General features: G+C 41.8%; 1 protein-coding gene across 3 annotated transcripts in view; it reads left to right on the top strand.

Annotated features, from left to right (window-relative positions):
- Positions 1-15560, top strand: part of LOC139468335 (lysosomal alpha-mannosidase-like) — an 86380-nt gene extending 70820 nt beyond the window's left edge. For all 3 annotated transcript variants that reach the window (XM_071250239.1, XM_071250238.1, XM_071250240.1), the window contains exons 16-27: positions 2132-2261; positions 2574-2635; positions 4965-5231; positions 6010-6128; positions 6573-6674; positions 7679-7766; positions 9546-9632; positions 11376-11466; positions 12353-12489; positions 13428-13583; positions 13832-13958; positions 15377-15560. In XM_071250239.1, the coding sequence (XP_071106340.1) occupies positions 2132-2261; positions 2574-2635; positions 4965-5231; positions 6010-6128; positions 6573-6674; positions 7679-7766; positions 9546-9632; positions 11376-11466; positions 12353-12489; positions 13428-13583; positions 13832-13958; positions 15377-15492 (1482 nt within the window). In that variant the 3' untranslated portion in view covers positions 15493-15560. The remainder of the gene's footprint in view (positions 1-2131; positions 2262-2573; positions 2636-4964; positions 5232-6009; positions 6129-6572; positions 6675-7678; positions 7767-9545; positions 9633-11375; positions 11467-12352; positions 12490-13427; positions 13584-13831; positions 13959-15376) is intronic.
- Positions 15561-16564: the final 1004 nt, after the last annotated feature.

Genomic DNA, 16564 nt, shown 5'->3' with positions numbered 1-16564 from the left:
GGTTCGAACACAGGACCTTCCGCCCTCCGGGCGGACGCTCTACCACTAGACCACGGAGGCGGTGGCCTCTTCAGAGATAACATGTACCCAAATGTTCTTTTTGTTGTTTTGATGCAAATTGGTTGAAAGTATGATAATTTTAAAAAACAATTATTAAAAATAGTGTCTGGAGGCACGGGTGGCCCAGTCGTCTATGGCGCCGCGATTCACTGTGCGGAGTTGCGTCCCTTGGGCACACCAGAAACTTATGATTGTGGGTTTGAATCCCGGTGCGCCCCGATTATGTTTCTAGGTTTGTCAGCACCATACCCGTGCTCGTGGGTTTCACCGAAGTGGTAAACGTCCGAAACCTGCATCATTTCGGGCTTTCCTCCCACATTAAGCTGACACGTCGTGATATAACTGGAATACTGTTAAAAGCGGCGTTAAACCCAACTCACTCACTCACTAAAATAGTGTCTCCTTGAAATGCTTTTCCTTCATGATTAAATCACCTACAACCCAGTCTAAAGCTCTTTTTAATGACAGCCGAAACGTGGTTACAGAAAATCTTGTAAAGTCGACAACATGAAATACCAAGGGAAATAATATTCACTTTCACTTCAGACATGGCATGGCAAAAACTTACACGCTCCTTACGTCGCCTCAAAGTACAGGTCTACCCCAGAATGTGTATCACTCACGTTGTGTTTCATGATCGTGTATCATGCTGAAGTCTAGAACACTGATATGTGGTCGTTTAATATTTTGTTATACACAGGGCGCTCTTACTTTAACTTTTGAATAGTAGAACGTCGAATATGATGGTTGATTTTTTGCATTACAATCAAATCAAGTTTTACAGGTAAAAGCATCTGACTTACAGGGTTCGCCGATCTGTAAGGCAAGAACCTTGTTTAAATAGATTGAGTGGGCGAATTGCATTATACGTTTCATTTCATTTTTTAGATTTAATTTTAATAATTTTACATGGCTGGTTTTATAGCCCAAACGATACTTCTTCATACATGTCTATGATGGGTGTTTAGTTGGAAGAACGTGAAGACATGGACTGTTTATGGAGAAAGAAGTTTCCTATAAAAGTGTCAAGTCTTCATCTTCTTCAAGGGGGCACGGGTGGCCCAGTCGTCTAAGGTGCCGCGATTCTCTGTGCAGAGTTGCGTCCCTTGGGCATGACAGAAACCTATGATTGTGGGTTCGAATCCCGGTTCGCCCCAATTATGTTTCTAGGTTTGTCAGCACCATACCCGTGCTCGTGGGTTTCACCGAAGTGGTAAACGTCTGAGACCTGCATCACTCCGGGCTTTCCTCCAACATTATATTGACACGCCTATAACTGGAATTCTCAACGAATTGTTCGGGCATTGGGTCGATTCCCGAAATGGGTACAATGTGTGAGGTCGAATCTTGCTGACCACACATGTATGTGTTAAAATCGATGTCAACTCCACTGCTGAATAATAGGGGACAAAACAGTACCCTATACATGCGGTACGGAGCGGGCGCAGGGGATCAGCCTCAGTGTCATGGCTTCGCTGATTGGTGGGTGGTCTAGGTTGGTCCAGACCAAAGGGGCGGTCGGGTAGCCTAGTGGTTAAAGCGTTCGCTCGTCGCCCCGAAGACCAGGGTTCGAGATCCAACACGAGTACAATGCGTGAAGCCCATTTCAAGTGTATATGCCATGGAATTTTGCTAAACGCGGCACAAATCCATACTCACGGGCCTCAGCTGGGTATAGGAATGTTGCTGCTTGCGGCACTGAATAACAGTCAGTCATTCAATACTACTTCTTAACACTGTTATTATCATCGCTTTGAGCACAACATGTATATCCTAATTTCCATTCATTGTAAACAAGACCCGTGAAGATCCGGATTAGAATATTCTTCAGCAACCCATGCTTGTCGTAAGAGATGAGTAACGGGATCGGGTGGTCAGACTCTCTGTTGATGCATGTCATCGTATCCTAAATGCATGGATCGATGCTCATGATGTCAATCACTGGATTGTCTGGTCAAGACTCAATTATTTACAGACCACCGTCTTATTGCCGGAATATTGCGGCATTACACCGCAAACAAACAAACAAACAAACAAATATTTTAAACGATGGTCGTTGTATGTGTTCCAGACAGTACCCCTTCCGCCATCAACTAGCGGCATCCCAGAACGAGGCCAGTCCACAGCTAAAGCCGAGCTCGTGTTCGGAGCTGACGTCCCCCCGCTAGGATTCGCTTCGTATAAAGTGAAGAAAGAATCAAGTTAGTATGCAGTTACACCAGGCGTGCTTCTGATGTTGACACGAGAACCGAAACGTCTTGCTGATTGTCTGGAGGAACTAGAATAATCTGGCAGATCTGATATTTCACATAAACACAAATGCGTTTAGAATATATACGTCATTAATAACGCTGAACACAAGCTATCTTCGGGAGCGTCTAGACGTGGTTCATGTTCACTTTAATATCAGCTGAATATATTTTTCCTGATGGTTTTATGTCCTAGTGGTGATTTCAATTATACGTGTCTTATACATGAACCTGCATCACGTCTTTGTTGTCGTTCCCATCCAGGTTCGGATGACATCCCGCTACTGCAAGACAACACCAAGGACGACATTGTGATAGAGAATGAGGTAAGAAATCAATTTTCCTATTTCGGGGGACACTGAATATATTGCCGTTTGACCGAACAATGCAACAGCTATATTCGGAAGGATTTACTTCGGGTTGACACCTGTATGTACCCGGGAGTAAGAGTGAGTGAGTGAGTTGGGTTTAACGCCGCTTTTAACAGTATTCCAGTTATATCACGGCGTGTCAGCTTAATGTGGGAGGAAAGCCCGAAGTGATGCAGGTCTCAGACGTTTACCACTTCGGTGAAACACATGAGCACGGGTATGGTGCTGACAAACCTAGAAACATAATCAGGGCGAACCGGGATTCAAACCCACAATCATAGGTTTCTGGCATGCCCACGGGAAGCAACTCTGCACAGCGAATCGCGGCGCCTTAGATGACTGGGCCACCCGTGCCCCCCCCCCCCCCCCCCCCCCCCCCACCCACCCCGAGAGTAAGAATATATTAATCAGCACCTTGGTGATACGCACGTGTCGCAGTCACTTGTTTTGAAGTTCTATCAGCAAGTAAACATTATTCAGCAGTAACGTGTTCCCTTATTTTCCCCGTCAGTATATGCGTCATGGTCTGTTCGATGTTTGTTTGTTTGTTTTTGTTTAACGCCGCACTCGGAAATATTCCCGTTATATGACGGCGGTCTGTAAGTAATCGAGTCTGGACAAGACAATCCAGTGATTGATATCATGAGCATCGATCCACCTAATTTGGATACGATGACATGCATCAACCAAGTCAGCGAGCCTGACCACCCGATCCCAATAGTCGCCCCTTACGGTAAGCATTAGTTGCTGAAGATCTATAATTCTAACACGGATCTTCACGGGGCTTGTACGATGTAAATCTACATACGTAGCTACTGTATCTTTATTCTTTACTCAAATATCCGCTTGTGTCGAACCTGCCCTTTGGGTGCCTTACGATAACGATAAATTTGGAGTGTACTGGTCCATGTCGACTGTCCACATTAACAAGGAACACGATATGACAAGGGCCTTTGTGGCCGACGGGTAATGATTATGAAATCCATTAGATGTGAACATATGAAATACAATTACACTTCGTTCATTTCAATACTTCAATGTGTAGGAATAAAAGCAACAAGGTAAGGCTAAAGAATGATGAATTTAGCAATCCGTATGTAATTTGGGGAAGGCACAAACATGCAAGTTTAGAGTAGCTAGTAGTCTGCCATTTGAACGTGTGAGATAATGCACATACAAATGTCCCAAAGTGAGGATAAGATATATGGATGAACAAATTCTTAATTACAATTAGAAGCAACGTTTCATATGGTCTGATAGAGCTGATTTAGAGTCATTTTTGGAGATAGAACTTTGATGTTCTTTAATTCGGGTTTTGAGAGGCCGAGATGTTTCGCCAATATAGGCTTGTCCACAATTGCATGGAATGTGGTACACTGCTCCTGATGGTTCTAGCTTGTGGCTGGATGGTGGTTGCCCTGTGGCTTTAATTGTGTTCTGAATGCTGTGACTTCTTTTGAAAACTACATCAATGTTAGCCTGTTTCTTTAAGAGTAATCCATAATCGATCAGCAGTCATATCTGGCGGGTAGCCTTGTGGTTAAAGAGTTCGCTCGTCACGCCGGTTGATGCATGTCATCGATCCCAATTGCGTGGATCGTTGCTCATGATTGTCTGATCCAGACTCGATTATTTACAGACCACCGTGATATTGCAGGAATATTGCTAAAAGGGTCGTAAAACCAAACTCACTCACTCATATCTGGCCCATCTGACGGAATGTCATTGCCGTCTGTCGTCCGTCGTCAACAGTTTCAGTTGACCATTGCACTTATGTTTTATGCTGCATTTCGGCCATGCTCCTATCAACAGTCTAAAATACGTTTCTTCTCACTCCGAAACTGACCAACAGACCAACTTCACATACTTGTTGCCACTAATGATGACACCCCAATAGGAACTGAACTTGCAGGTTTGTCCTTGTGATGAGTTTGTTCCAATCCTCAGATGTTGGTTTCAGATATCAGTATTTATACAGCATATATTTGAGTAGCACTGCTAACATGTATTCTGTGTTATTTTCCGTTGACATTTTCCACGTGGGTACAATGTATGAAGCCTATTTCTGGTGTATCCCGCCGTGATTTTGCTGGAATATTGCTAAATGCGGCGTAAAACCATACTCACTCACTCACTGGCATTTTAAACTGTTCACTGCATATGTTGGTGAGCTACAGTGCCGTGGCGCTAGTTTTACGTACGTGACATAAAAATCAACGTGCGTCAAAGTTACATTTTGAGCGATATTGTTAAGAATATCATTGTCACACATTGTTTTTTTCAGTTTTTGTCATTAACGGTTGATGCTGAAAGTGGTTTGACGAAGACTCTGACAAACCTAGTGACTAAGACGAAGATTGAGTTTGAGCAGAGCTACAGGTATTACCTGTCTAGTGAAGGCCAACAACGGGACCCCAATGACCGCACCGGGGGGTTCCTGGGCTCCCACAAACGGGCTTCGGGGGCCTACGCTTTCGTCCCGAAGGAAGGGCAGGGCCCTGTCAGACTGAACGGTCGTGACTCTAAAGGGGTCAACGTCAAGACATTTAAGGTGAGCGTCCTACACACTTATGTCATGACTAGGCACTATCAACAAAACCCCTACGGCTCACGTGGGCAGCTTGGGTTGTATTCTCCCCAGGGAGATGAAAATGATAACTGCAATACTTACGGATCCACTGGACGGGGAACAAATATACCGCATTTGAGCCGATACTAGTATCTGTATAAGTGCAGTATAAAAATGTATAATGTAATGATAATAATATTAACAGAAATTTATTTATTTATTTTATTATTATTATTATTATTATTATTATTATTATTATTATTATTATTATTATTATTATCACTCTTCTGACAAATGCATGTAAGGGTTGCGACAAGACGAAGGCATATTGTGCATGTGTACATTTTTGGCCCCTTTGGTTAAGGGACAGAGCAGGTGCCAGATCTACACTGTACGTCGTAAGAAGGGCTTAACGGAATAGGGTGGTCAGGGTCAGTTGCTTGATAATTGCGTGTCATCGTACCCCGACTTCGTTGGATGTTCCTCTGTATCAATCTGGACCAGGTTCCATCGTGTACCGGCCACCGTCATATAAGCCAGAATACTTCTGATAGTGTAACAAACACATTGTTGGATTGCCCTTTCGTAGTATTGCTGATAAACACTCAAATTGGTGTAAAACAATTTTCGATCATATCAATATGCATCATGTTCAGATATTAAGAACTTTGTGAACCTTCGTGATGACGGTGGTATATTGCTAAAAGCGGCGGAAAATATTTCACTCACATATTCACGGTATCTACCGATTGTGTTGCAGGGTTTGAACGCCCTAGAGATCCACCAGGAGTTTTCTAGCTGGGTAACCCAGGTGATCAGGCTGTATGACGGAGCCCCCTATCTGGAGATGGAGTGGACAATCGGACCTATACCTGACGAGTAAGTACGGAGGGTCAAAGTGAATAAGATCTACACACATTTAATGCTCGTTCAAAAGACAACCACCCGTGAAGGTCCATGCTTGTCGTAAGAGGCAACTAACCGGATCGAGTGGTCAGGCTCGCTGACTTGGATCATTGTCATCGTATTCCAATTGCATGGTTCGATGTTCATGATGTCAATCACCGGCTTATCTGGTCCAGACTCGATTATTCAAAGACCGCCGTCATATAGATGGAATATTGTTGAGTGCGGTGTTAAACAACAAACAAACAAACAAACAAACAAACAAACAAACAAACAAACAAATTAAAGGACTGTCATGTTACGCCACTCAGAGACACCACACAGTAGCTACATGACTCATAAATAATACAGGTCAAGTCTGGAACTTGCGCCGTCCTCGAGAGTAACGAGTCACCTATCAATCGGTCTCTGTTGTAGTGACAGGCAATCCAAGGAACTGATATCCAACTTTGTCACCGACCTGCAGACGGAGGGGATTGTGTACACAGATTCCAACGGGCGCGAGATGATCCAACGCAGGTAACTGTCTCTCATGTGCATCTGCAAAACACCAGGTTCTTTTTGTCTGCACAAATATGATAACATTCAAGAAAAACGTTACGTCAACGGCAAGTGCCTTGTGTCAAGGTCAATCTCCCTGTGACATGTCACACACAAGGTTATCATTTGGTTGTCACATCTGATGTTCTTGGATATGGTTAATGATGTATACTCAACTGCAAAGAAACGCGAACACCATACATGCTGGTTAATATGTGAAAAATCACTCATATTCAAGAGATATTAGATTTGTTCGATGCACAACCGAACATATCCGGGGTAGAATAGGGCTTCAGCAACCTATGCTTGCCGTAAAAGGCGACTATCGGGATCGGGTGGTCAGGCTCACTGACTTGCATGTCATCGATCCCAATTGCATGGATCGATGCTCATGATATCAATCACTAGACTGTCTGGTCCAGACTCGATTATTTACAGACCGCCGTCATATAGATGGCATATTGCTGAGTGCGGCTTCAAAACAACCAACCAACCAACCAACTGGTATGTTGTGTGAACCGACGCTCATGAACGCATCACATGTGATGTCATAGATTCATGACTCGAGATGCGCAATTTGTCTCGTGCAGGATAAGCGTGTAAAGTTTGGAAATCAGGTACAGCATGTTGTGATAAGAATAAAGTCACTGTGGTAACACTTAACTGATTGTTAGTTTTGTCATTAAGTGGTACACATTGGTAACATCTCTTCTTTACGGGCATACATTGTATGTATCTATATGTTTTTATTTTTCGCGTTTCTTTTAGCGGTGAGCATATATCCTCTCACATAATGTATCATGCCATATACGTGAATACACCCGTAAAGTTCGTGGTATTACAGTGTCTCCCAATGATCGTGAAGGTTGTGCAGGAAACGATGTCGGGTTCCGACACTTCATCGGTTTCCCATCTGTTGCCGACAATCCATTACTCAATTAATCACAATGTCATTAGAAATGCAAACTCATTTATTTTTTCAGACTAGATAAACGTGAGACATGGAACCTGACTGTGACAAGCCCTATTTCAGGCAATTACTACCCCGTCACTGGCAGAATCGCTCTACAAGTAAGGAAAACAATTACATTAATCGACGTACTTGTAGTTTAGCTGCTGTGGGCGTTTAAATCCGCCAGGCGTACCGTAACTACTGACTGGCACTAACCTAATGCGATTTTCCTCTCAAAATAAAATTTTAATTTCAGTTTCATTTTTACAGTAGAGTAGCTCTTTTGATTATGTGGAAAACATTACCAAAACTTTAAACGATATAACATTTAAAAATAATTATGTGGATCTTTCAAAGATTTATTGGCAGTAACTAATAAATGATAGTGATGGGTGCTGCATCAAAAACAAATACCACGCATGATATTCCCGCATCATCAATTAAATGAAGGAATGGTTATTTGAATCAAAAGTCCTTGTGGAATCAGAGTGGGGAGAGGGATGATGGTGGTCTCTCGACACCCCACTCCCCTGGTTCTATTCCTCAATAATTGTTTTTGCTTTTTGTGTCTCTTGTGCTTGTTGATAGCTGCGCACTGGTTAGAGTTACCTCCCTTGGTGCTTTGGTGAAACAATGAGTCATACTGTCCAACCAAGCGTGGACTCTCTCTTGTATTCGTAATCGTGATGAATACTCTGTTAGCTCACAATTATTTCAGAATTGACTTCAATATTGTTTGCAGACAGACAGACAGGTTTATTTGCATTTAAGGCCACGTGACCTAAAGTACAAAACGTTTTACATCATAAAGTGAGTTACCCCATAAAGACATACAGATTCAAATTAACAAATTACAAATTACTTATTAAGAGGAACCCTTCTTAAAAGATGTGTTAAGAACTTGGTATATGGCAATACTATCTGACGAAGTACATAAGCTTTTAAGTGAATAATACTGCTTATTTGACAATTTAGGTAAAAACAGTTTATGCTCATCTTCACAATGTTTACAGACATATACAACATGAATTTCATCTTCATTTGCGTTGCAATGTTCACACAGAATATTATCATAGGTCATTATTGATACGCCCTTACCTAGATGCTGCAGACCCAAAGAATTACAGCCAATTCTAAACTTTGTTAACAGACGTTTGCATTCCCAGGCCATTTGAAGAGAAAAATATTTTTCACAAGATTTTTTTTTATTGTGAAAAATATTGTTTGTATGTATAGGGGTCTTGTGAAAACCGGAGTCTACATGTTTTTTACGTCCATACCTCCATAAACGCAACCCGTGAAGATCCAGGTTAGAATAGGTCTTCAGCAACCCATGCTTTTCGTAACAGGTGACTGTGCTTGTCGTAACAGGTGACTAACGGGATCGGGTGGTCAGGCTCGCTGACTTGGTTGATGCATGTCATTGTATCCCAGTTGCGTTGATCGATGTTCATGATGTCAATCACTGAATTATCTGGTACAGACTTGATTATTTACCGCCGTCATATAGCTGGAATATTGCTGAGTGCGACGTTCAACAACAAACAAACAAACCATAATTACCGCAATAATTTATTGAAGTCAATTCTCAAATATAGATAAGTCAACAATAATAACTTCACAGACCAGACAACAGTAATCGGTTGCATTCAGTGCTATAATACAATGCAAGTGCACGTGCCACCCGTTCTATAATCAGCCAATCAGGAAACAGAAGTAAGTTAGTAGGAGTTGGGGGCCTAAACCTTTTTCGGGTTATTGAAACATAAATGGAAAAACATTGCTTGGCTAACCAATCAAATGCAACAAATCACTTACAATTGATGTTTATGTAACCGTCTCCTGTTTCAAAGTATTTCAATGCACATGATGTAATAACGTATGTCTGTTTTATCTAGGATCAGGGCAGGAAGGCCCAGCTGACGGTATTGACAGATCGGTGTCAGGGTGGTGCCAGCATTAAAGATGGTGAAATGGAACTTCTGGTAAATAGTTTCGTCAACACTGTATATAACTAGTCTATCTATCGGCTAGTTGGTCAAAACGAACTCTGTTCTACTCCTAGCCTTCGTGTCAGGGCAAACATGCCCCTAGCATCCGGGTCGAACACAGTACCTAATGCTATTAGTAAGAACCGACTGGTTGTGTGTCATCGCATTCTCACAACTTTGGTCTTCATGCTGTCGACCACCAGTTGGTCTGTTCCATTACTGGATGTCATACGGCCGTCGTGACACTGTTTGAAACAATCAACTCGCGGCGATAAAACAATCATTCATGCACTTGGACTCCATTCGGATGTTCACTGTGTGGCGTTGGTTATGATGAACTGTTTGGTTGGTTGGTTAGTTGTATGTTGTTTAACGCCGCACTCAGCACTATTCAAGCTATATGACGGCGGTATAATGAACTGATTTTGAGCGTTCCTTGGCGTTTCCGTATTCCCCAGGGGGTAAAGCAGGGCGTTATCACACACACACGCACGCACGCACGCACGCACGCACACACACACACGGACAGACACACACATGCGCGCGCACACGCACACACACACGGACAGATACACACGGACAGACACATGCACACACACGAACACACACACACTCACGAGGACACACACACATGGACAGACACACGTGCGCACACACGGACACACACATACACACACACACACACAGACGGACACATGCAAATACACGGACACACACACAGACACATACACACGCACACATATACACAGGAGGACACACGCACACACACACAGCCACACACTCAAACACACACACGTACATGATGGCATGTATCCATAGCGGACAGATATACCATTCGGATAAAACATTTACGCGATTATTGCCTTTCCAGTCCCGTATTGGGATTTTAAAAGCATTTCATGTTTCCAGATGACATGATAGGGCTCGCCAAGTCAGTAGTCTATGGAGATGTAAACTAACATTTTATTTGAGCGATTACTAATATAAAGCAACGGCACCACAGTATTTAGCTCCAACTGAAATGGATTGCAGAGTTCGCTTTGAATTTCTCGTTTTGTGTTGAAACAAAATCGATGCAATACGCGTTTCTTTCCATCACACAGTTGTATACCAAATATAGACTCGCATATTCATTACGGTACACGGTGTTGTGTGTTGGTGTCGCTAAGGCACCGCAACTCGTTATGCAGGGTTATACACCTTAGACGTTCCAGGATCCGCTGACCGGAGGGTGAAGTGTCACTGAGATCATGCCTTCAGGATTCAGCTGACACGCCGTGATATAATATTTACTAAATTACAGTTCAGTGAGGCACTCATTCATAAAAAAGACATATCGTAGCATATACGTTATGTGAATGAGTTGGGTTTAACGCCGCTATAAACAGTGTTCCAGTTATATCACGGTGTGTCAGTCTAATGGTGGAGGGAAGTCCGAAGTGATGCAGGTCTCAGGCGTTTACCACTTTGGTGAAACCCACGAGCGCGAATATAGTGGCAATATCGTTTAAGAGCGCTTTTGTGCAACTGGAAGGACAACTGAACTATTTTTAGACTTACCCACCTCTTTCGTGTGCAAAAACTTAATCCCCGGCTAGGATTCGTGTGAAATTGTTTAAACCTTTACAATTTGTTTCGCGCGGATTGCGAGAAGGCAACAGAAGTATGTTGTAGATCAAGAATAATTTTGGTTGAGGAGCTGTAATGAGTCTTCAAGAGTTGTCTCCCCTTTTCCAGGTCCACCGGCGGACGTTCAAGGACGATGATCTTGGAGTACAGGAACCGCTGAATGAGAAAGGCGTTGACGGCCGAGGTCTCATAGCCAGGGGTAATTTCACTGTACTGCCCAACGTCTGAAAGGGATATGCCTATCATACCAGGAATGGTTAATCACTCACAGTGACAGTACCGTATGATATTGATATAATTGTAATTGTAGAGTGGTTTTGTGTTCTCTATAAGACCCTTAATTATATATAAAACACTTGTATCGAATAGGATTTCGTTGCTGTACGGCTGAAATATTACCGATGCGACGTAAATATGTTAACTCACTCCCACACACTTTATAAAAAAATAGATGAGAACTTAAGGAATGTACAGGGTATGCCAGGCACATATTTTCGGGTTTGCTATATATATTCTCGTGTGTAACTGCTCTGACCACCCATTCCCGTTAGTCGCCTCTTGTGACAAGCATAGACCCGTGAAGATTCGGGTTAGAATAGGTCTTCAGCAACCCATGCTTGCCGTAAATGGCGACTATGCTTGTCGTAAGAGGTAACTAACCAGATCGAGTGGTCAGGCTCGCTGGCTTTGTTCATGCATGTCATCGTATACCAATTGCGAGAATCGATGCTCATGATGTCAATCACTGGATTGTCTGGTCCAGACTCGATTATTTACTGACCGCCGTCATGTAGCTGGAATATAGCTGAGTGCGGCGTTAAACAACAAACAAACAAACAAACAACAAGCATAGTCGCCTTTTACGGTACGAATATGTGAAGACCTATTCTACCCCGGAATTTATTTGCACCACAGCGCTGTAAGATTGTGATAGTTGCACCCCGACGCAGGAAACTCCCACCAAGCATCCAGACTTGCGACCGAGATACAACAGCGGTATTCGTTGTTGTTTTTCGTTTCATTTTGTCATTTGTAATTGTTGTGTACAGTAGTAGAATAATGGTGTGGGTTTTTTTGTGTTGCAGGAAAACACTACGTATTTCTGAACACGATAGAGAGGGCAGGGCAAGATTTCCGCCCCCTGGGGCTGCAGTTCCATCACCCACCGACAACGTCTTTCTCTGCCTCCCAGCAAGGTCTGACGGATTCTTTGCATACGCAGGTGAAAAAAACCGCTTTGTTCATTTGAATTTTTTTTTATCATTTAAGAAACTGAACCATGTTTTCTGCCCTGGGCGAACTGAAGAAGATTGAAGTCACTCACCGCTGTTAGAAAAATAAAAAAATAAAATCTATAGCATCTGTAGTATCTATAGGAAAACAATTGATCATTCACTCCACGATTTCAAACCCAAGAATTAGGCTTACGGCAGTGTTTGATCGTACACTCCCACTGCAAGGGATGTGCGCGCCATGAAGGGAGTGAACTCTACCGCACCTAAGTCGCAATATGTCGATATGTTCTGAAGCACCCGTAAAGCTCCTGCGATATATGTTCATCGCATTCCGGCAAATGAGTGAGAAGATTTTTCCGCCGCTATCGGACATTTTTCAGCTATCCACCGACAGTGTGAACCGAGAATAGGCTGACACACTGTTCAAAGCCATGGGAAGCTTCTTAAGATAATGTAAACTAGTTTTGGATAGTGTGCACATATTCATCCCTACCGTATACTTACGACCCCGTGAAGATCCGGGTTAGAACAGGTCTTCAGTAAACCCAGCTTGCCCTAAAGGCAACTGTCGTACGAGGGGACTAACGGGATCGGGTGGTCAGGCTCGCTGACTTAGTTGATGCATGTCATCGAATCCCAATTGCGTGGATCGATGCTCATGAAGTCAATTACTGGATTGTCTGGTCTAGACTCGATTATTTACAGACCGCTGCTATATACATGTAGCTAGAATACTGATGAATGCGGCGTTAAACAACAAACAAACAAAATGATCCGTATGACACATCAATCTTTGGTACATACCAAACCGTTTGATATCGCTGTCGCTATGATATTTAACTAGTTTTGCAGTGAATCCATAGCAGTACATTTAAATTTCTGTAGTCAAAGGGCATTGAGGTCATGTGATATGTTTCCCTTCCAGTGGTCCGGATTATCTGCCCCTCTCCCGAGTAACGTGCACCTGCTGACCTTGGATCAGGTGCCTGGCAAGGTCAATAAACTGTTGCTGAGACTAGAACATATTTTTGAAAAACGGGAGCTCGCTGAATCAGACCAAATTGTAGAACTAGACTTAGAGGTGAGTTGGTGTGATAGACTTTTTTGTTGATGGAGATGTGAGACTGTAAATCATTGTTATAACGAGACAAATATCAGAATATAGTCATGGTATTAATAGTTTGAATAAATGTTACTTTTGATGCAATTATTTACCTTTTCATCCAAAATAGTCGTACTGGTATTAGTATTAGTATTAGTAACAGTAGCAGTATGGGAGGAGAATCGATGCTGTGGTCGTTTTTATATCAAAATGTTTTCTTATTTCAGGATTTATTTTCCAAGCTAAAAATCACTGGAGTAAGGGAGTTAACTCTTGGTGCTAACCATGACGTGAGCAGTGTCAGCCGACTGAGGTGGAAGACGGCTGATGGGTCATTAACACCCTCTCAAGTCGGTAAGAACACATTCCAGTTTACCTTTCAAAGTACTACCATATTAATTTGTGTGAATATGATAATTCCCTGCTTGTTTTATTACGATATGCACGGGATATACATACCATTGTGTTCGCAGATAGCAGGAATTGCTTGTGTCCAATTTGTTTATTTTTTATTTGTTTAGCTACTGAATTTTTCCATTATACGATATGACATGACATGATGTATATTATAATACTGCAATGAAGTCTTCAAAATTCAGTAGGTCCTATAAACGTGTGTGCATCAGTTCTTTGGTCAGTATAAGACGTGTACCTATACGATAATGAGGCATTTAACAGACCTTATGTTTGGATTGTTTCTTGAAATTATGATGCAACCAGGAGGTTCAATTCTACCAAACACACAACAATGCTTCAAGTGATCATCTTCCCGAGGCAAGGGAGTCAACTGACCATAAAAGTCCAGTTTCCACCCTTGCCGAAATAGGCTTGAATTTCTGGGTCGATCGTACTACCTGTATCCCTTTTATGTCCCTCCTATTAACCAATCAGATTCCACCTCTCATATCACTTGCATTTGCTTCGAGCAAAGTGGAGGTCCCCAGTCGATCTTATCGATTATAAAGATCTTTATTATTATATAATGGGTAAAAACACGAAAAGATTTGGAAAATATCTCTTGACCCCGAGTTGGCAGTGCACATGCTTTGCAAATCCTTAAATCGACCGAAATCTGCACGGCAGTTTACGAACCTATGGAAGCGAAGTAGGGCCACGGTGATTTCTTTTTGTCTAAGTATTTTCTACGTAGGACTCAGTATCTTCTGCGCAGGACTTAGTATCTTCTACGTAGGACTTACTATCTTCTACGTAGGACTTAGTATCTTCTACGTTGGACTTAGTATGGCCTAGAATTACTATCTCCTACGTAGGACTTAGTATGGACTAGAATAACTATCTCCTACGTAGGACTTAGTATCGCCTACGTAGGATATAGGAACTCCTACGTAGGAGATAATAAGTCATACATAGGAGATAATACGTCCTACGTAGGAGATACTAAGTCCTACGTAGGAGATAGTGATTCTAGGCCATACTAAGTCCTACGTAAGAGGTAGTAAGTCCTACGTTGAAGATACTAAGGCCTACGTAGGAGATATCAAGTCCTACGTAGGAGATACTTAGACACAAAAATTTCAGCGGGGCCCTACTACGCTTCCGTACGAACCGGATGTTGATTTCGTTACGCGATTTTGATTGGACTATGCATAGACTCGCTAATCCAGCCAAACTATAACTTCATAATTCGAGCCAAGTATGGCAAGGGTGGTAACTGGACTTTCAAAGTCACATAACACTTTTGCCTCGGGGAAAATGCAAGCGATATATTATTATTTATAATGTTTGACGTTTGTTTCTGCTTGTTTGACCAGGTTCTCCGGAAGGGCAGTATAAACACGAGGCCCCGTACACTATAACGCTCCAGCCCATGGAGATACGAACATTCCATATTGACGTCATCCAGAAAAATTCTCAAACGGGAACATGAAGATTGTTATGCAACATAGTTATATTTGTATATCGTATATTTTATTAAATATTTATTTTTCTAACACAGTGTCACTGGTCTTTAGTTATTATAACTGGTGAGTAAATGAATGGTGTTTTGCGCCGCAGTTGGCAGTATTCGAGCTATAGCAGAGTGAACTCTGACAGATTGAGTCCTTGCAAAACCATGCTGACACGGACAGTGTACAATGACACACGATCAACCAGGTCGCACACAACACATGTAATCGCCATCACTTCAGATCTGTCATCTCGTACGGCTACAGCTGGTTTCCTATTCTGCCTGGAATTGCCAATGGCAAGGATATTAATACACCATGTTATTTCAAAGATGTCTTAGACCATTACTGTACACAAGGAATATTTTAATAATTTTACTAAATTTTATTTGATATGGGAACACGATCTTTTTGGCGTACGATGTATTACCCTGAGATAAAGCTTGCAGAATGGGATTTTCCGAATATTAAGCTCTGTCATCTCTTCCAGAAATATTTTCAGGACATCCAGTGAACAATTATTTTTGTTAAAAGAACTGACACAACAATATTTTTTTCAAATATTTTATGATTCTAAACTTTGATAATGGATACATTTCACAAAAGTGTGGGTTAATGGGTTTAAAGGGACACAAAATATGTAATACTGTAGGAACATTTTTTTCTTTGATAACATCAAGAACGCGAAATTTCCTTTTGTACGAAAGTCTAATGGTGCCACTTTGGTACCATAATTGTATTATCGAAATGTCTCGTTATTTCAATCATTTCCTCGTTACGTCGATTTTCCTCTCGTTACTTCGATTATGTTCTTGTTATTTCAAGTTAATTACAAAAACTCGAAATTTCGAGTTTTGTCTCGTTATTTCAATTATTTTCTCGAAATTTCGAGTTTTTATAATAACGAGAAAATAATCGAAGAAACGAGAAACTAACTGAAATAACAAGAAAATAATTGAAGTTACGAGAAAATAATCGAAGAAATGAGAAAAATCTAGAAATTTCAAGTCATTTAAATAAATTCGAAGTAGCGAAAAAATAATTTAAATAACG

The sequence above is a fragment of the Haliotis cracherodii genome, unplaced genomic scaffold (assembly GCF_022045235.1).
Source record: "Haliotis cracherodii isolate W230 unplaced genomic scaffold, xgHalCrac1.p SCAF_2, whole genome shotgun sequence".
NCBI classification, from domain to species: Eukaryota; Metazoa; Mollusca; class Gastropoda; order Lepetellida; family Haliotidae; genus Haliotis; species Haliotis cracherodii.
The sequence above is the reverse complement of the archived record's forward strand: the minus strand, read 5'-3'. Positions and strand labels throughout refer to the sequence as shown.